Source organism: Echinops telfairi, unplaced genomic scaffold (genome assembly GCF_000313985.2).
Source record: "Echinops telfairi isolate 266 unplaced genomic scaffold, ASM31398v2 ScPeMD7_3;HRSCAF=10, whole genome shotgun sequence".
Classification (NCBI taxonomy): Eukaryota; Metazoa; Chordata; class Mammalia; order Afrosoricida; family Tenrecidae; genus Echinops; species Echinops telfairi.
In genome coordinates, this window is record NW_022103899.1 from 13,064,934 (window position 1) to 13,086,774 (window position 21,841).

General features: G+C 36.9%; 1 protein-coding gene across 3 annotated transcripts in view; it reads right to left on the reverse strand.

The window, feature by feature from the left end:
* Positions 1 to 333: 333 nt before the first annotated feature.
* Positions 334 to 21,841, reverse strand: part of CALCRL (calcitonin receptor like receptor) — a 109,669-nt gene continuing 88,161 nt past the window's right edge. For all 3 annotated transcript variants that reach the window (XM_004701723.2, XM_045296185.1, XM_045296198.1), the window contains 6 exons: positions 17,248 to 17,401; positions 15,831 to 15,891; positions 15,681 to 15,747; positions 8,428 to 8,646; positions 8,242 to 8,283; positions 334 to 715 (listed from right to left, as the gene is read on the reverse strand). In XM_004701723.2, coding sequence (XP_004701780.1) covers positions 500 to 715; positions 8,242 to 8,283; positions 8,428 to 8,646; positions 15,681 to 15,747; positions 15,831 to 15,891; positions 17,248 to 17,401 — 759 coding nt within the window. In that variant the 3' untranslated portion in view covers positions 334 to 499. The remainder of the gene's footprint in view (positions 716 to 8,241; positions 8,284 to 8,427; positions 8,647 to 15,680; positions 15,748 to 15,830; positions 15,892 to 17,247; positions 17,402 to 21,841) is intronic.

The window sequence follows — 21,841 nt, forward strand, 5'->3', positions numbered from 1 at the left end:
AATGGGATAGCTTTTTGTTGTAGTTCAATTGTTTAGCTAATTTTAGTTCCATATTTAAAAGCTTAAGATAGATCTCTTTTGAAAACTAGAGTAGAATCATAGCCAATGTGTATTATGAACTTTTGCAATCTTATCTGTGAATTAATTTGGCGGTGTACTAGATAGAGCTAGTTCAAACAAGCTCACAAAAGTGGATGTGTTCATTTCTTCCCAATTCCACATTTAGTAGTTTCAGGCTGGTTGCTTGAATTTGCCCATGGTGGAAGTATTTACACCATGGAAATTGGCAAATGCTACAATTTAATATATTGGGTTTTGTGGTGTTGGTTTTTACTCCCACATAGCTGTTGAACTTTTACCAGTACAAGGTTGAATTCCTATGTTTGTTTCTGTGTGTGGCATTCAAGAAATGTATTTAATACTGAAATGTCCATATAAAGTCATGAAACCAAGTCCTTGAGCTAGTGGTACAAAACATTTACGCACTGTTCCATCTATTTCAAGCATAAAAGTTTTCTGGTTTTAAAACAACATTTTCAATATCATGGATGCTTTTCCCATTTAAGTGTTCACTGGGATAGTCTTGACTGTATCCTTGACCATCACTGATTGTCGACACTGTGTAAGATGCGCTACGGAGGGCCTCTGTCTGGGAAAAACTGTTTCCAAATTGGATTCTGTATTGATTCCAGTTTCTTCTTAAAATTGCTTGAACCTATCCATCAAAAAGAAGCAAAGAGAATAAGAATGACCCATTCATTGACATGCAGTTGCTGTACTTAATAGCATAGTAAAACAGCTATGAAATCCTTGATGTTAATGTGTTACTTTCTTTTTATTCAGTTTAAAACATTAAAATGAGTAAATCACATTAGGAGATGCATTGCAAGTACGCTGTATTTTCAGATACCATTGGAAATTCTTTTCATGCCATGTCTTTGAAGCCTTAATAATGTGTGAATAGGTATACATTCTTATTAAATAGTTATAACAGATCCCACTTACAAGATTGTATGTCCAACACCTAATTTTATATTGATACATTCATTAGGAGAATGAGAAAGTAATTAGTGAGAGTATGAAAGAAAAGGGAAACAAAGAAAACAAAAACTAAGCTACTGAATTAGGTAAATGATCATTATTCGCCGTAACAGCAGGAGCAATCCTCACTGAGTGATCATCGTGTCTTAAGGATTGTGCAAGACTCTGAAGACAAAGTGGAGGTTTTGTCCTCCTGAACTTTACCGACCAGGGAAAAAAGTTACTGAAAAAATAATTACAAGTGGATAAGTATTGTGGAAAAACTCTTTACTAAATTTACCATCCTTCTATTGCATTGTATCTGGACCACTCCTACTCCCCGCCCCCATACAAAAGTAACTTGATGTTTAATGACTCTAATTTCTAGTCACTCCAAGGGGAGTCGTGATTTTGGATGAGAACTGTCAGTGGTTATGGAGTCAATTCTGACTCTCAGTGCCCCATCTCTTACATATATGTGTGTGTGCGCGCATCAGCATGGACTCAATAGCAGTCAGTTATATGCAAGTTTAATTTGATTTATTCATTGTTGTTGAGAATACACATAGAAAAACATCAGTTCAAGAGTGCAATTCGCAGACAATGATTGCATTATGTAACCCTTCTTACCCTCTTCTCTGAGATGCCTCCCATCTATTGACATCAATTCACTGGTCCCCTTACATTCCTAGCTAACCTTCGGGTGCTGCCGTCTATCATATCCGATATCGATAGCTGTTACAAGAGTATGCTGCTTCGGGCATACCCATTTTACTCAGTAAACAATCATTTTGCTTTATGAAGACTTCTGGGGATACTTTTGGTTTAAGGTTTAAATATCATTTCAAGACATGTTCCCCGTGGCTGTAATTTTGATAATATCAGGTTTTACAGACGTTGTTTCACTGTACTGCTGAGTAGGATTGAATTGCCATCAAGTTAGTAATTGAGTGTAAACCAAGGCAGGTCATCTATCCTGACTTTAGTTTTAACTGAACATCGAGTCCAAACCAATGCCTAATATTCAATAAGCGGAAAGCAAGCAAGACTTTCCAAGTGTATCTTCAAGTGAGTAACTGGGACATTTCCACGTCTCGGGAGTTAGCCGACTACTTTGGAAATCTCCGCTTCCATGTTAAGAAGGTCTCTGCCATCGCGCTGTGGAAAGTAGGCACTGTTTGCTGCATTTTGACCAAATGATTCCCCAAAGGAAGCCTGAGCATGTAAGCGTATTTTCTGATAATTTATATATAAAGGGGATTTTAAAAATCATGAACAATATAGAATTAAGAGACAATGGAACATTTCCATTTCTGAAGCCCTCTCATATTACAAAGATCAAAGGCAAACTCACTGCCATTCAGTCGATGCTGACTTAACAGTGTTCTCGCTGTGGGCTACCAGGACTGTTTGCAGGAGTAGAAAGTCCCACCTTTCTCCTGAGGAGCTGCTGGTGGTTTTGAACTGCTGTCCATAGAGCATCAAATAATCTCCTTTCTATTAGTTATATAGATTTTTAAAAACTTTCTACACTATATATGTGTGTTTAAAACAATAATAGGCCCCCAAATGGGCCTGGCTTATGTGAGGCTTTTGTAAGCTTGTTTTTAAATCATTTACCTGTCTAAGAGGGAAAGGAAACATAGTTATCTAACAGAGGAGGAGCCGCAGCGGTGTAGTAAGGTTATACATTAGACTGTGAGCCCCAAAGTCATCCATTCGAAACCACCAGACACGCTGAGGGAGAAAGATGAGGTTCTCTCCTCCTGTAAAGAGTTACAATCTTGGAAGTCCACAGTTAAATACTGTACTGTGGGATCCCTATGAGTTGAAATTAACTGGAAAGCAGTGAATTTGATAAGCAAATAGGTATCTTCAGAATACCTGCAACAATGTGGGGCATTTCAAATATGTCAGATTCTCCTATGCTCTGTCACGTTCAATGAACACAAGTTTTATTGTCTCCTTTTAGCAAGTAGGGAAAAAGGAAGAGCCCAAGAGAGATACAGTGACTTTCCTTAGTTAGAACTCAAAATGAATTGTTACAAGTTTTAGTTAGCATTTTTCATCTAGTCATTTTAAAAGCATGTTATTAAAACGCAATGATTTGGCTTCAAGAACAACTTTGTTATGTAAGTGAATTGTGAATTCTGTCACTAAATTCTGGAATGATTAACACAGAAACTATACAGTTGCTGCCTGAAAATAGCTAGTGTGAAAGATCCTGTGTAAATATGAGGAAGCGTGCTCACAGGAAGGTATTGCTCAGACATAAATCCAGTACTTTCAGTCTCCAAAAAGAAAGCTTAACTTCAATTCTAAAAGCCAAATTGGCTTTTGAAATTTTGTTTGTTCTTGAAATATCTACTTTGATCAAGGTCATCACCCTATTTCTTCTCTGCACCCAAATCATCAGAAAAACCATGGTGAGTCAATTTCCTGGACTGTGAGTAGTTATTTACTAAAGTTTAAAATAATGTTAATTACGGATCTAAAACCCGTGTAGACTTTTGTTAGTTTAAATTTTTCTCTATAATTTCAGTGTTCTTCATTTGCTTCCTCTAATGCAATGTCACACTTGTTGAACAGAGCATGTGCACTCTTAATAAACATTAAATGTGGGGGGGGGAGGTACTAGGATGCAATGGACAATTCCCAATGGAAGGGGAGATATCTTGGTCCCATAAAGATAAGAAAAGGGATTTCAATGTTTTATGCATGGACATTACATAACAACCACAGGAAGAAGCTATAGAATCCAACATCATAGCTTTCTGTGTCCACTAGCATCTGGCAAGGAGCTATTCTCCTTAAGCTAACTGATTTTTAAAATTAAATAATTAGACAGAGCCTTGGCAAAAAAAATCTATTTCATACTATGGAGTATAGGTTCAGTTTTTCTAACAAAAATCTTTGTATTAACTATATAAAAGCATCTGTTTTCAGGTGCTATTAAATACAGGGAGGTGATGAGGGCAGGCCCTTCTTGGTAATGGGAGTCTCTAGTCCATGGTCACAATGTACATTTTTATCTTTGGGGACTAGAGCCATGACTAAAGTGCCCTACATGCTAGTCCAGCCCTGTTTTATGACTACTGAGGAACAATAATAGGAAGACATTGCTTTAAAACAGCAGAGACATTAAGTGAAATACAGAGAGTTGACCGAGTGTGGTAAGCAAGAAAGGACCTAAGGAAATGATTTTAAGGAGTTCATGACATAGTTGGAACAGCACAAAATGTATTTGGCAGCTGTGTGGGGAAAAGAGAGAGTGGGAAAAACTAAGAGGCACAGAGACAAAAAGGGAGGGATTATAGTATTTCTTAAGATGAGCAATGAATCATACATAAACAAGAATTGTATCTCTGGGGATGAGGAGACGGGGACAGACATTAGAGAAGTGAAGAACAGAATGATTTGGCAACAGTCTGCCTTGAGGATTTTGTGTTATTGTAATTTTTAATGCCAAATGTTCTCAGCATGGCAGATGATCAGAGTTTTGTGTCTCCATTGCTTACACAGATCGAGTTTAATTAGAGTTCTAGGCATCGGCTTAGTTACTCCCTAGACTTACTTTCTAAAGAAAAGGGCCAATTTGAGATTTTGATTCCAAAATGATTATATTCTCATTTGTTCATGTGTTTTTTGAAAATGAATAATTTGATCAATCTAATACATACTGATTATCTACTGATGATAGGCATTATCGTAGAGGTACAAACACTTAATTGTTTGGCCAGTAGCTGAGAAGTGGGTCCCCAGAGGCACCTCCGAAGAAAGCAATGGCAATCTGGCTCTGAAAGGCGGCAGCCATGAAACCCTGATGGGGTGTAGTTCATCTCGGCAGTACACAAAGTCACGAGGAGGTGGGAGGCCACCAGCCGTCAAGGGCTGCTGAAGTTGGAGAGCGATGCTAACACCCTCAACTTCTCTAACACCCACTAGTCCTGGTGAGGCTTTTAAGGAACATGTCTTATTGCCCTAAGTGGATACTGAGACCCCAGGAAACTCAGAACATTGCCCACTGTTATCAGAGCCTGGGAGAAAGTGGTCTGTGGGTGTAAATGTTGCTCTGTGTCAGTGTCTTTATTCTGTACTGTCTCCTATCACAAAATATTTTGTTAGTGATTGTGTTATAATCACTGACTGGTATTAAAACGTAACTGGTATAAAAAGAAAATTGATTCCTGTATGCACAGAGGTGTAATATAAATATATTCAATACACATATTGAACATCTATATTCATTTTAGCAGTTTTACTAACATATCATTCTTATATCCTACAAGTGGTTCAAATTTGATAATACTCTTATTTATATTAAACTATAAAATCTTACATAGGCAGCACATTGGACTATCTAATGTCATTTATACAATACTACATTTGTATATAATAAATGTTATTTGATCTTTATGTCATAACAACAATATATTCTTTATTTCTTCCTAATCGTTAGGTAAATTATGTTTGACCCATATTATGTTTAGGTGTTGTCAGGTGCTGTTGAGTTGGTTCCGACTCAGGATAGCCCCATGTATGACAGAACAAACCCCTGTTGGCCTCACTCTCCTCACAACTCCTGTCAGCCCTGTTTTGTAGTAAAGATGTCAGTCTATCCCATGGTATATCTTCCTGTATTTCATGAATCTATGCTTTACCAAGCATGATGTCTTATTCAGGGACTGTTACTTTTTGATAGCATGTCCAAATTACATGAAAAGTATTACCATACTGGCTTGTAAGCACCACCCTGCTATATTTTTTTCATGACAGATTTGTTTGTTCTTCCATTCCATATTCCATATTATCTGCCCATGCCATCAATTTTCCTACAGTCTTGCTTATTAAACATCCAACTTTCACATGTGTTTAGACAACTGAAAATATCCTGATTTGTGTTAGGCACACCTTTATCATCAAAATGACATCTTTGCTTTGCAAGGGTGGTAAATTATTTAATGTAGCCCCTCTAGCTAGTCTCTAATTCCCATCCAATGACCTTTTCCTTCATGGGTTTGGAGCAGAAGTGGGGGAAGACAGTGATAGGATTCACTTCTGAGTAATTGGAAACAGGCTTCATTAGAACACCATCCTGCTGGGGCAGAAAGAAGCCCTCTGCGAAGCAGGAGGAGATCTCATTACTCGGAAAACCAGGAGTGGAGTGTATCTCATTATGCACAAGATCTGTGCATAATGAACCTCCTTGATCCAGAAAGCAGCTGTGCCATCAGAGATGCAGCAGAGGCAGATGCCTATGCAGATGGAGCCAGAGCATGAGACAGAGCAGTGGACCAACCAGTCCACGGAACAAGGAAAGCTTAATGCTTTGGAGCTGGGGGGTGGTTGGTGGAATAGGGTGCCTCTGGGTACTTTATTGGGGGAGATAGACTTGCTCATCCATGGAGGCGGACCTTCCTGGTTGGGACTTACTGGAGTGGGGTGCCTCGGGGCAGTTAATTCAGTGAACTGGGTTATCTGATCCACAGAGTTTAAGCTGAAGGTCTCTGTGTTGAGATTTACAGCAGAATTGGCCTCCCCTTGGACACTTTTTAGCAGCCCTGAAAGAACTATATAACAAGCCCTAATGAACAAACTGCATCCTAAGCATTTCTCCCTTGCATTGCAGCCTGTCAGCTTCCATAATAAACTCTTAATCATGAATATTGTTTGTAAATTTTGTGTGGCCATGCCAATGGATTATTGAACTCAGGAACTGGGAAACTAGAGTGTTGTGTATGACCCAATGGCTTTTTTACACTTTAAAACAGTCTTTTGCAGAAGATTTTCCCAATCTGAATATAATCTCTTTGGCCTACATTTCTCAGTAACTTCAGGAAAGCAGTTCCTCTACTCAATTGTATTACAGAATAATCACAAATGCACTACCTAAATGTATGAAATACAGTATAATGTATTTGACAATTCTTTTCTTATATTTAAATAATTTACATTAAATTTTAAAGCATATTTTATTATATGCTAAGACCAAGAACTAAAATATTTCTTAAAACCAATGTCACTGCCTTTGAGTTGTTTCTGACTCATAACAACCTTATATGACTGGGTACGTTTCTGTGGTTTCTGAGTTTGTAACTCTTTACAGAAGTAGAAAGCCTTATCTTTCACTAAAAATAATATTCCATAGTGTTACATAACTGTACATAACTCTCAAAGTTGATGTGCCTTATAGGAATGTTCCTCATAAATGTATGCAGACTAATTCCATGTATTTATTTTTTAATCTGAGGCTTAGTGATAAAGTCATGGTTAGCAAGTATCTATGTCTCATTCAGTTGTTTGAATTCCTAAACTGTGAATTCCACCAAAACTCTCCTATAGGTTTATATTTGTCTAGTAGTTTAATAGCATATAAAGAGGTAAATCAATACAGCTCAGAGTAAGAACTACAAAACAAACCAAAACCTGAAACCAAAATCGAACAAAGCAAAAACCAAACCTGAAACTCAAACCAGAACAAAACCCAAATTCTTGCATGATCAGTTGATTCTGAGCCATGGTGATCTCACTTGTTATAGAATCAGGTTTTCTTGGCTATTATCTTATTGGAAGCAGATTGCCAGATCTTTCTCTTGGGGTCTCACTAGACAGGTTTCGGAGGACAATCTCTCACTTAGTAGACCAGCATAAACTGCTTACACCCCTGGGGACCAGCACATGAGCTATAGCGCCCTTCATGTGGATAAGAAAAATGACATCCATTCGACACTTCTGAATAGGAAAGCCTTTGATATAAATCAAGAAATATTTATGAGTACATCATCATATTATGAATCCTATTCTCCTCTTTTTTGCTAATAGAATGTATTTCCATGCTGTATAATGTTTACCATTTAAATCCTGTCTCATGCACTAGAAAAGTGTTTCCAAGGCTACCTCCTATTTGGGAGGGTGGGCAAAAAAAAGAAGAAAGGAGCAATTTAGCTGGTTCTAGTTCCTATTAGAGTGCATGTTTTATGAGGTTTAGGGTTGCTAAGAAATGTACTTATGACAAAGTTTAGATTTAATAATATTAATTTAAAAGGTATGCAAAAAACCAAATTGAATTGCACCTATAAAAAAAATAAGGTGGGTGTTTTTTCTTTTGAAGTTTTAACTGGAGAAATTTCATACTGTTTCATGATGTTATTTCTCTTTGTTAAGAACAAAAATTACATTGCAAATATAAAATGATAATAAAGATAAAATAAATTCCCATACCTCTCCGTTAAAGAAGCAGAAAATCGTAGAGACCAGAAGACCCTGTAAGACAAGAACAGGATGATCTGATTCCAAATGGAAAAAGACACATCTTTATAAACCAGTTGCTGCATATATAGTAAACCCTAAAATCAAAGATGCATGCACATTTCCCACCAGCGTTCCCTGATATCAAACGAGCCGTACCTGGTAGTGCATAAGGATGTGCATGATGTAGTCGTAGACCTCCTCCGCAGTCCTTCCCTCGGGTCGCCATGGGAGCAGCACGAACTCAATGCCAAGCAGCGGCACCAGGATAAGAGTAGCTCTCACCGCTTTCATGTAGAGGTGAGACTCCGCTTGGTGAGTCACTTTTAACTTGGTGATGAGAACCCGGACAATATTCAATAGGAAAAAGAGATTGACCTAAAAGGAAAATAAAATTCATTTCATATTCCATATTCAAAATCATTATTGAAGGACCTCAAATTTCCATAAACCTTAGAGCATTTTTTATGTTCGAGAATGTATTCTACTAAAGGGTATATTTGTCTAAGACACTCCCTGGTATTTCTGAAGTTTTTATTTATTAATTTATTCACCAATAGATAAGTTGAATGGATATGTGATGAAGCCCACTGAGAAATAATTATTATTTTAAACCATTATGCCTTATTTCAATACAATTTTATCACTTCATTTTTAATACAAATTTTGGATTTTGTTATACACCCAAAACTAAAGCTTCCGATGATTTTTCACTCAAATAATAAGTTATAACAAATGCTAAAAAGTATTAAGCATCGCTTCTGTATCTAAATTAGGTACTTTCTAAATTTAAACATTAACAAACCATTTTTATAAGCTCTCACTTTCTGTTTATAATTCTCATAACAACTCTTTAAGATAATACTGTAATTGTCTTTGTTCTCTGACAAGACTATGTCATGCAATTAAGCCATTGGTATTCAGCAGAGATCATTTTACAAGTTAAACCTTTTTGGTCCTTCTGTCAATTACTTCCTCTAGTCATGTATTTACAGTGCTCGAAGAATTGCTCTCAAGGTATAGCATCCCTTTTGAAAGAGAGACTTAAAGCTTCAAGTTCATGGAAACATCTAGGAAACTGGTAGTGTTCTGCTCAAACACGTCTCTCTCCTCCATCTCCTTTTCTCTCAGTTATTACTTTTCTCTTGTCTCCATTTAGTCTAGCATCTTTTCCCCTCTATAATTTGTCTATGCCTTCCCTAGGATGGCTGTTGTATGCCATCAACTTGATGCTGACCCCTAGGCCATCCCAGACTTGAATCTCTTCAGGAGCGTCACTGGCGGCTTTGAATGGCTGACCTTTCCGTTAGCAGTCAAGTACTTAACCCTTGTGCCACCAGAGGCGCTTTCCTCAAGTTTATGAACAGGAAATAGAGGAGCGTTGCCAAAGGTTAATTACTACCTGCCCCAACTTGAAGGAACCATCCCTTGTTTGATAATCTAAAAACTGCAAATTACATAAAACTATGTAAGTTACATGGCTACATGTTATTTAATATAGAAAACAATGAGCAAATATCAGGCAGTTGCTCTTATGAAGCACACTTTATCAAAATAATTGAAGCATAAAAATAAGTCAGTCCTGGTCTTAGAGACTTCAATGAAACATTTGCTTCAGTAATGTACATTACATGAATCCTTATGGAGACATCATGAAAACTTAGAGTTTGCAGCCACAGGAATGCCTTTGCTAAAGACAGATTTGTAATAGTCTTATCAACAGGTGTCCGAATGAAGTCTGGCTCATCAGGGTGTCAGCTGTTACTCCTTCAGAGGGAGCAGGGTGTCCTTGTCCAAGCACTCCCCGGTGTTTGAAGTGTTTTGATTAAGTGAGGAACACTTTCAACTCAGAGAAGGGGAGACATAAGTGCTCTTTTATCTGCTTATGCTTGCACATTTGTAATGCAGACAACTTTACAGTCTTAGCGTAGAATTACAATGATCAAATATATGATAAAGGTAACAAGAGGAAAGTTGCAATTTCATTTTATGAAAATTCCAAATGAAAGCATATTAAAAAGAAAATCTGACTTAAAGTACAAAATTCAAAACTAGAATTAAAAATGAGATTAATACTTATGTTAGCTATTCTATGAAAAGATATCCTGGATTGATTTGTACATGATTCTCTAATCCATTCTCTACCCAGTGCAGCTTTAAAAAACAGTTACGATGATACTATTATTTTACCTTAATCTCTGTAAATATTTTCATTTATTTCAAATGAGAATCGAAGAATGTTTGAATTATATTCTATATCTGAATATTACCCATTTTAGAGCAGAACTCTTGAATATTTGTAGTTCAAAAGAAGAAAACATATAAAATTATGCAATTTTTGTTTGTCTTCTGCTATGACATTGATGTCAGATATAAATTATTCATCAGAAAGGTACCACCTGAGCACAGACAACAAAGACCAATCATTGAAGTACCATTGTATGTTAATTATGATATTTAAAAATCTCTCATTAGAATGAGATATCTTGAGGGTGTCCCATGAAAGGTGGCCCAGAAGCGCCATATACTTAGGACGGTAATGCTCTCCATGCTTCATTATGACGTGTCTCGATCTTGTGGAAATGACTGCTGCTGTAAGTGATCATTGGAAGATTTGCCCTATTATCAACACTCCTTGTTTGTGTAAATAGCGTCTAGTCATGTACGGATTTAATCTGGACAAGTCAACAATTCAATGTATTGCGGTTCATAGCCAGCCTATACTCATATCATTTCCCTTTCTCAAATTATATCTTAAATTCTATACTATTGGCTTAACTACTGACACTGTCAATGTGTAGTCGTTAAGCATTGGGCTCCGAATTTCAAGGTCAGTAGTTCAAAACTACCAGCAAGCTCCACAGGGGAAGGATGAAGCTTTCTACGTGTGGATATTTGCAGGCTAGAAAACTCACAAGGTTGAGTCTCTGTAAGTCAGCACTGATTTGATGGCAAGGGAGGTGATACAGTGGAAAGGATGATTGACAATGCTCTCTCTAACACAAAATGACCATGATGTCTTGAAAGTGAACCAGAGACATATGTAGACCACAGTTACAGGAGTGGATTTGGCACTTGCTCTTAATTCTAGCCCCAATCTAAGAACAATTAATTCTTATGACATTGCCCTGTTGAAGATATGGGTGCTATAGCAAAGTATGGTACAGGAACTAGATAGTGCCTAGCTATTGAGCTATTGAATAATATTATATGTGGATTATATGCCAATAAAACTTAGAAAAAAATGAGATATCTTTTGGAAACCTAGATCTGACATCTCACTTTGAAGTGTTAAAATATACTATAAATTAAAAAAAATTATATCCACCACGAGCCATCAATACAAAAGTAAAATTCAATGAATGATTTTTAAATATTAAAAAGAAATTATATTTTCTAATCTGCTTTACAACCCAAATCAGAAAAACCTATAACTACATTCCACAAACACACAAACACTTCAAAGAAATGAGGCCCAGCTGTTAAGAAATTGTCCCACAATTTGAAATAGTAATGATTGTAAATTCAAAAATGAGCCCAATACATGTTGATAGCTACCTTATGGAAACATGTATCAGATATTTATCAGCTTTAATAGTCATTTTATTCAATTTACTTGACTAAAGCTTAAGTATTACTTTCTCTGCTCACCCCCCTTCAAATGAATGGATTTTACTTTTTACTTTTCTTGCCTGAAAGATATACATGCAGCATTTCCCCTGGGATTTGGATATGGTTTGAGCACTTCCTAGCATTGTGTAACCATGTATAACCATTGTACAACATGTAGCTGCAAGAAATATCAGGGATAAGGAAGCCTTTGCCTCAAAGCTGTTTTAGCCACCTGTCATCGCTGCACTACTTCTCCATACTACACCCATATTGAATTACGATTCTCAGTTGACATAGGTTAATTTTATAACCACCTCTCATGTCTGGTGAATCCCTCAAAGAGATCATACTAACCATACTATTGTATTTTAAAAATAAAAGATTGGTTTAATCCCTGAAACAAAGTAAGAAAATGGAGAAATGTAATTATCAGTAATTTAAAAAGAATGATGGCAAGCAAAATTTCTGAATCTTGAAGATGCCAAGAATACCATCAGTTAAACGGCCGTAGGACAACTGTCAGGCCTTACTTCTAAACGATTGTGTAGGCTGAAGATTTACTTCCACATTCTAAAGAGAGTTTAGAACATGCTCCTGGGAAAGGTGGGGTGGGTGGGGTTGGGGGTTATGAGCTTCTTTTGAAAGGAAAAAAACCAACAACAACCAATAATCTGAAAACTAGTGCAACAATAAAAACAATCGGAAAAACTACATTTCTTCAGACAAATCAATTTCTACACGTTTTTCCTCTTTTGGTGAGTTTTTAAAAAAAGTGTTATTAGCATATACTTCACTGGTCATACAATCGCGTCACTCAATCATATTAACAAGAGATGTGCAATCATCACCACATCGATTTTGGAGCGTTTTCGTCAGGTACTCAGTGTGGTTAGCTCCTCATTTCCCGCAGCCCCACACCTGCCCGGCCCCTATGTAATTACTGATCCTGCTGTTGTATTTATAGAGTTATCTATCCTGGATTTACATATGAAAAATCATACAAAACACACACAGGAAGCAAACAACAATAAAAGCAAAACAAAGCAAAAAAAAACAAACAAGAAAAATGACTACATAAAACAGAGAACAACCTCAATAAAAAATAACGGGGGAAATGGGTCAAACGGTAGATCAAATCTAAGGCATTAATTGCATTTTAACATAACGATGTTTGCCACATTTGACTTTACAAGGGTAGCAGTAACTGTTAGCCAGGTTATTCACAGCCCTGGACTACGGTCAGATGGGATTCACCAGAGACTTAATCCACTTCCTAGGAAAAATTCTCAAATCTTTTTATAGAAACACTTCAAATGTTCCACCAACAGTTGTTCAGAATTATTTTTCATACTGATGGAAAGCTAGAGTTCAATTGATTTCATATTTTTGTTGAGTAATATAATGCAATACTGTAGGATTGCCATCTCTTTAGGGAAGTCCACATAAAGCTTCTTCTGTTGTCCTCTTGCTGCTGGGCACAGGCAGTTTCTACTCTTGCTGCAACGGAATAAAACCCTGCTGGGCCTGCACCATCCTCACAATCGTGGCTATATTTGTGGCTATTGTTACAGCCTTTGCATCACCATTTTTTTTTTCATTTTATTGGGAGCTCGTACAACTCTTAGCACAATCCAACATCAGCTTCTTTTTCATTGACTCACTACTTTACCAAATATGGTGTCCTTCTCCTGATAACATATTAAAAGTATTTTTTTCTTATAGAGTTGTAAAACTTATGAAATTTTCCCATCAAACTATTTCTGGCTCACCAAATTTTAAATTTCATTCTCCTCCCCCCAAATCTACAAAATTCAGAGAGCTAGCAGGCATGAGAGGGTGCTGGGTCATCCGTTCTGGGTCATGAGAGGAATGAGGGTGAATGAGTGCAGGGAGGGAGGAGGCCTGGAAGAAGTTCATGTACAAGAACAGTCAGTGATCGATCATTTACCTGTAAACAGAACAGCCTGTAGTAAATGCATCTCTCTTTAACTTCCCCTTAGAGCCACAGCAAAATGCTAAAACCACACAACCAAAAGGGAACTATTGCAAAGAGGAAGTCTGAGAAAAAAACCTGAATACAATGGAAATATATCATTTACTAAAATTGCACAAAAAGCTGTGGTCACATGGACCGTGGCTAGGGTTCCTTCCCAGGATTCTGGGAATGGCTGGGGCAAGTAAGGTGTCTGAAACTTGAATTTCTGCTTTTGTTAACATTTATTTTAGTTAAAAAAAAAAAAAAAAAGACTTCTTATATTTTCCAAAGCAGCCCTGGTACCTTAGTGCATTAAGTGTTGAGCTGCTAACCACAAAGCCAGTGGGTCAAAGCCACCCACTGCTCTGTGGGGGAAAGATGTAGTTGTCTGTTCCTGGAAAGATCCATCGTCTCAGAAACACCCCAAAAGGAATTCTACTCTGTCTTCTCGGTTACTCTGAGCCAGAACCTGCAGGATGGCAGAGGGCGGGACTTGCTCAGGCCAGGAGGAAAAAAATTATTCAGATATTGTGACTTTTCACTTCCTTTCTTATTGAGCAGAGTGATGGGCTTTAGATCCATATGATATTTTACTCATTTATTCTTCCCTCCCAAAGTTGATAGAGCCTGGTTCGGTTGGTGACTCCCAGTGCCTCCAGATAGCCCTTCAGGACGGTCCATCTTCACGGGGCAGACCGCTTCGTCTTGCTCCCATGCAGCAGCCCGTGGGGTTGAAGTGCCAACCTTGCCTTAGTTGCTCTACAATTGTTCACTTGCTCCTGCTTTCACTTACTCCCTGAGCCTTTGATCTAGGGCCCTGGCTTACATTCTTCGTTCCACAGTCAGAGCTATCATACAATTGTGTCTTGTGTTTTTCAAAAAGTTTTGACACAGCCCAGATACATAATGTATCTGATTTCCATGGAGACCTCCTCAGTATAGAAGCATGGTATCACATCAAGATTGCAAGAGAAGAAGCTCTAGTCATATGCTAATAGTTTACCAAGAAATAGCTCATTGATCTCTAGAGCATGCAATGGGGTATTTATTCTTGTTGGTCCATAATTAAAGATGAGAAAACAAAGTCACAGAGTTCAGAACAAAACCCACCAGAAGTTTTCCTGAAATACCCAGCCGACATTGGTAGAGCCAGGGTTTAACTGGCTCTTTGACAACAGAGAACTCAAATCCAGACAGTCTCACCAGACGGTGTACACAGTGTGTCCCCCAGGCTCATTGTAGGAGAGGAACCATGGGAAGGAGGTGTTCTGCCTTGGAACGTTTTACTATGTTCAAGGATATAGTAAACATTTCCATGGGTATAACCAACTCCATGTGCTGATCTTTGAACTGGCTCTCTCGTGTCAGTCTGCATAAACCAGGCATTTAACACTTCCTGAGCACGTGCTGTATGCCAGGGTAAGCACTTTTCATGCCTGAAATCCTTTAATCCCCATGAAAGGAAAGGAAACAGGGCAAAGAAACTGAAAAGTTTCTCTTATGGCACGAAGATTGCACATGAAGAGGTAAGGGCGGCATCAGACCCAGGCAGCCTGTTTCTACAGCTTATCTTCTGAACCAGCATGGCTGACAGTTTGTTCTGACATGAACACATACCACATTGCAAGTACCATAAAATAAGAAGGGACTTTAAAAGACGAGTCGAAAAAGACAGAGAGCATGAAGCTTTGAACTATAGCTGAGAAACACAGCACCATTATCTTCTGATACCTAATTAATACTAACTCTAATTGAAGTATCACATGGCAAAACTATACATCTATGGCCTGATGTCTAATATTCTATGAGAATTGAGCTTACATACCAGTAATGCAGCACAGATCGGGCCGTGGATAATATAAAGGAGGTGGGTATCAGAGTTGATCCAGCAGCTAGGGGGAAACACAGGGAAAATATGGTGAAGATTTTCCTTCTACTTAGTTTCAATAGGAATCATAAAGAGAAATGATCTTACTTGTCGTTATAATATTGGCTTCTGGCGACCGCATGAATACAAGCAGGAATCAGTGGGAATCCTAGAAATAGCAATTAAAAAGAGTCAAATGCATTTCCTTACAGATGAAACACTAAATATTTCATGAAACATGAAAATAAAATATATTGCAGGAGCAAAAAATAACTGCTCAATATACATGAGGGGGCTTTTAGAAGTTTGTGGAAAATGAAACTGAAAGATAAGGGGATTTTTCAAAACCTTTTGGAAACATCCTTTTATTTGTTAGGTAAATGTTACCTGAATTAGTCCAACAGTAAGCTCTGATAAATTACCAGGGGGCGATGTTTCTGTGCTTGTGCAAGTGTGACATCTGTTCTAATCTAAGTCATTTTGCACCAGGTGGTCTGAATTCTGAGTCTAAAACCCTTAAGTGTGCTATTTAAGCTCTTAGGCTTAAAGGAAATTACTTCTGTTCCGTGGGTTGAAATGGGTCATTATTTGATAGGTGATCAGAGATGAGAAGCTTAACTTTAGAAGTTTCATGGTAAAAGACAAGTTCAATAGTGATGGCGTTATGTGAAGGACGAGAGAAAAAGCAGACATCGTTCTGGTACCAAAGAGTCATCCTAAATCGTGTCTTTCAAACAAATGAAATTCTTAAAGGTAGTCTAAATTTGCTAACAAGTGTGTGCTTAGGGGTGCATTTGCACACTTATATATATCTAGATCTATCTACATCTACCTTTGAATCCATATATCTATATTGTATACCTATATCTCTGGAGAGAGATGGATGACATTTCAGTTTTATTTTTAGAAAGTAATCATCTTGGATTTATTTTCTATTTTCTATTATTTTGGGGTGTTATAGTGCTAGCAGTAGATCTCTGCTTCATGAGCAGTACTGTGGCCAGTACGCTTGGTGGGGAAAATATCTTTTGTATACCTTTATTCATTTATTGGTTCCTATACACAACATAAAAATAAAATACTTTTTAAAACAAATGCTTTTCTTAAGCTAATTTTGTTGTCGTTAGTTAAATATCTTCCATTTTCTATTTAGCGCAATGTCCTTATCGTATATGTGACGACAAAGGTGATTCAGAACAGTGCAAAAGGCTAGATCGCGTCCTCATGAATCAAATTCAGCCTTTTGAATTATTACGAATCCAACCAAGATTCATTAATTAAGTGAATTAATTCATAGGAAAACCCTTTGTTTTACTAACTGACCTGCCATGAATGAACATAATGTGTGAAATGTGTGAAAACTCATCTGCTGTAAGCATCTCAGTTTACAATAGTAAGCACAAATTAAGTGCCCGGTTTTCTTTAAAACTTAATAGCAATAGTTCTATTTTTATTACAAAGGAAACTTGAGTCCTTCAAAACCATCCCGCCTTAGGTGAGCTAGCAGATATGGAATGGCACTTACCCCATCCAAGAAAATAATACCACATCAGGTGCTGCTTCTCTGCAAACACAGCCACCACGATGAGTGTGTGCAGGTGAATGCCCTCGCAGAGCATCCAGAAGTAATTGCAGCCCATCAGGTAGTGATGGATGAACTGGGACACTTTACAGCTAACCTGTCCGGGAAGAAAACAACATTTGATATTGAGTTGCTATGAGTTCACATATAAAACAACAGTTCTACTTATTTTAGTTGTATAGGGACAAGGAATTTTCTCTCTTCTGCACCAACTTTTGACATCAAAGATTCAGGTTTATAACATGCTAGTTGTCATAGGTATCTAGTGGTGTCACTACAAGTTCAGCCACAGACTCCAAAGAGTCAAAAATATGCATGGGAAATGGATACCTAAAATGTATAAAACATATTTAAATGTATATGTACATGGGGACACAAACATAAAAAAACACCTAGTGCTTTATATACTTTTTACATAATAAATACATGCAGACAAGTTTATTTTGCTTGGAATAGCTTTGATTTCCATAAATCCAAATATATTATAGTTAGTGGATATATAAACATTTTCCTTATTTTTAGTGATTAATTAGAAGTGTAAAATTTCACACATGAATGATTTCATATACACTTACATTTATTTTAAATATGTTAATACAGACCCCTTTTAATGAGCAATTCATTAGAAGTGCTGAAATATTCAGGCAATCCTGCAGATTCTGAAACGCCAGTGAGAATATAAAGTATCACTCTAATGTGCCCACCCCTGTGCTATTCAAAGATAAGGCTCAAGCATTTCATATAGGAAAATAGGAGAATATTTTGTGGTTTCCCTTGCTCTTTTCCTCACTTTCCCTTCTTTACTTGTAAGAAGAGAAGAAGCAAAATCTTCAAACATTAAGTAAAGAAAATCGAAGAAGTAAGAGACAATTTACTCCTCAACAAAAGTAATCAATTAAAAGCTTCCTTATTATGTTTGATTACACCTGGGACTTAATAAATATCAATACTCATTTCTAATGAATTCTTTTACTAACTAAAAATTGACAATGAAGCAGATTAGAAGTAAATCCTGAGTTATCATAGAATGGTAATGAGAACATTTGCATGGAAGTTAGCTTTAAAAATATTTTTACAGATATTATCTTGTATAATTCTTAAAATAATTTTTTGAAATGTGCATTACTACTATTTAAGTACTTAATAGAGTAAAAATATTGGAGACGTTAAATGAGTTTCTAATGTTCATGGAATAGCAATCCAAGCTACATCCCCAAAATTAATGCTGCCATTCAAATTGTTTTCATCACTATACACATTGTCTTCTGATGAATATAAATAAAGCCTCTCCCTTTATCTGAGTAATGTATAGTATTAGATTTTTGAATAACACACCTGTGATGGATACGTTTTCTGTCAAATTGGTGCACCTATAGGAAAACATGGGTGGAGTCCAACCTATCGGTCAGGTCACAGTTTAATGATGTCTCCTGGGTGTGTGGTCTATTTAGAAGAGTTCTTGTGGAGAACTTGTCTCACTCTTTGGACCTTCTCCTTTGTGATTCTGGGCCGGTGGCCCATGGGGCCTGCTGACCCATGGGGCCTTCAGTGTTTTGCCATGTATCTACCAACTCTAGATTCCCTGGACACTGCACCTTCCAGCCCATAATCTCCCAGCTTCCTGCTTTGCCATCCTGCTTCATTGACCTGCAGATGTGTGGGTCTGAAGAGGCCACCAGCTAGCATCTGACCTGTATGGACATGAGTTGGACTAGCCAGGGATTTTCCCTTGATAGAAAGTTCTTTCTTATGCATTTAAGAATGCCACTGGCTTTGTTACCCTAGAAAATCCAGCCTAAGCTAACACCTTAATGTCAAATACGGCATTATATTAACAAAGTGTCTCTCAAAGGTGGAAATGTGCTATTCAAATGCATTGTATAGAAATGATAGACATCAATTCAACCCTTATCTGTATAGGAGAAGTAAGACAAAAGTACTGCTACAAAACCATAGAAAATCAAACAAAACTCGCTGCCATCGAGTGGATGCCGACTCATAGTGACCCTGTAGGACAGAGTGGAATTGCCCTGTGACTTTCCAGGACTCTAACTATTAATGGGAATAGAAGCCCTGTCTCTCTCTTGCACAAAACCATAGAAGTCATACTACGTAAAAAAGTATCAAAATGCCAAGGCATTGATGCTCAGGACATGTTTCATCTAGGTCTACGTAGTTCTAAAGCCTGTGTTCCTTCGCTCTGTCTCTCTGCCAAACAATTCTGCATTCTTCCATTTACAAAATGTCCCAATCACAGTTGGGTATACTCAAGGGGATCAAATTGGATTCCTTTGAAGTATTCTTTGGGTTTTGAAAATAAAAAGCATTCCGAAGGGACAAGACCAGGGATGCAGAGTGGCTGGGATAAGGTTCCCCAGTGACGTTTTTGAAGGATAACCTTTGCTACTCTTGAAGAATAAGCAGGGGGGAAATATCCTTAGCACAAGTTTGCTGGCCTTTCTCTGACCAGTGCAGTTTTCAATTTCTAAAAACGTCTTCATAATAAGCCCCGAAGATCCTTCTGTGTCCTTTGAAAATTAAATATCTCAGGATAATTGCTATGAACCCCACTCTCCCCCTTGGAAAACCAAACCAAGCCAAACCACAGTTTAATTAACCTCTGAGCTGACCTATCTGCCTTGACTTGAACTGGTCCAGCAAATCCCCTCAGAAACCAATGTTTTGATTGGACCTTTTCTTTTTTTTAGAAGCACCCTAGAGAAACTATGATAAGCACGTTACTGAGAGAATCTATTTGCAGCCATCTACTGACCAGACTCCTGTTTAAACATGTTTTGTTTGGAACAAACCTGTGGATGAATGAACTGTAACCCTGTACCAATACTTTTGGACTTCATGTCATATTTTAAGATATTTTTTAGGCATTCTTCTCTCTTTGGGATTATAATACCTTTTTAAAATCTATAACCTGTTATGATAAAAAGAGTTTAATGAATGCATTAAAATATGCAATAGGGCACCAATGGTATAAATGTTTCTCCAAGGAAATATTTAAAAATACTTATACTACAGTTTGCAATTTGTGTGATAAACAAAATACCGCTGTATTTAAATAAGCATTAAAATGTGTTGCTTTGCAGTTTCTGACTAAACTGTGCATCTTCTTGCCCTCTAGAGATTTATCTAAAATGTGAGGACATCAGCCAGCTTTTATGCTTCTTATTATATTCCAGTATGTTTCTCATCTGGGTGATTTTATACAAGACTAAACAATTGGGATGCACATGTGCAAACAATGCAGAGGATTTGAGGATTTGGGAAAAGCTCTAAAAATACATAAAACATAATTGAGTATTGTTTATGGACCCATCAGTGAAAATTCCTTTCCTTCTTTGGTTTCAGTAACTAGATATCTTAACCTTCAAGAATAATACTATGTGTATTGCATATATATATATACATGTATACACAGGCATGTATGTATGTGTATCTGTATATGTATACTACAAACATTGTGTCAGCATATGTGTATCTGTATATGTATACTACATTGTGTCAACACATGTGTATCTGTATATGTATACTACATTGTGTCAGCATATGTGTATCTGTATCTGTATATGTATACTACATTGTGTCAGCATATGTGTATCTGTATATGTGTACTACATTGTGTCAGCATATGTGTATCGGTATATGTGTACTACAAACATTGTGTCAGCATATGTGTATCTGTATACTACATTGTGTCAGCATATGTGTATCGGTATATGTGTACTACAAACATTGTGTCAGCATATGTGTATCTGTATATGTATACTACATTGTGTCAGCATATGTGTATCTATATATATGTACTACAAACATTGTGTCAGCATATGTGTATCTGTATATGTATGCTACAAACATCATGTCAGCATATGATTTTTAAGTGAGCATGTGTGTTAAGCTATACACACAAATATTTTGATGGAAATATAGTTGGTGAATTGCACGTAGCATATATAACTTTATGTAAATATAAATTAACTCATTTTAAAAAACTGGTCTTTATGTTATGAACAGTTCTGTGATTAATTTTGTAAAACTTTTGATGCTCATCTTAAAAAAAATTGTGCTTTCAAAGAGACTGGAAGGAAACAGTTTTTCAATGTCTTTAAATAATGAGGACTGGCTAGATCCCTCTGAAATTTTACCTTAATCAACTTAATGAAATATAAAACAGCATACAATTCATTTCTCTTTTTCTCATTTTACAGACTTTAACAGTTTGATACTAAAAACAGTTTTTGTAAATTAAAGAGTTTTCATTACTCATTTTGATCTATTTCTCAAAATGTTATATAGTCACAAGCCCTAGTGTCTCCCTATCTGCAGGGCTGTCTACCCATAAAATGAGATGGATGTATGCCTAGAGTACATCAGAACAAAACAAAAACAAAGACATTTATTCCTGTCAGATCTTTCTATCTTAGAAAATGTTGAGAGATACTCATCTTGCTCGAGTAAAATCGCTACATATGTTCTATACCTGTTAGAACTTAAGCTATACCTGAGTGTGCACTTCATTATATAC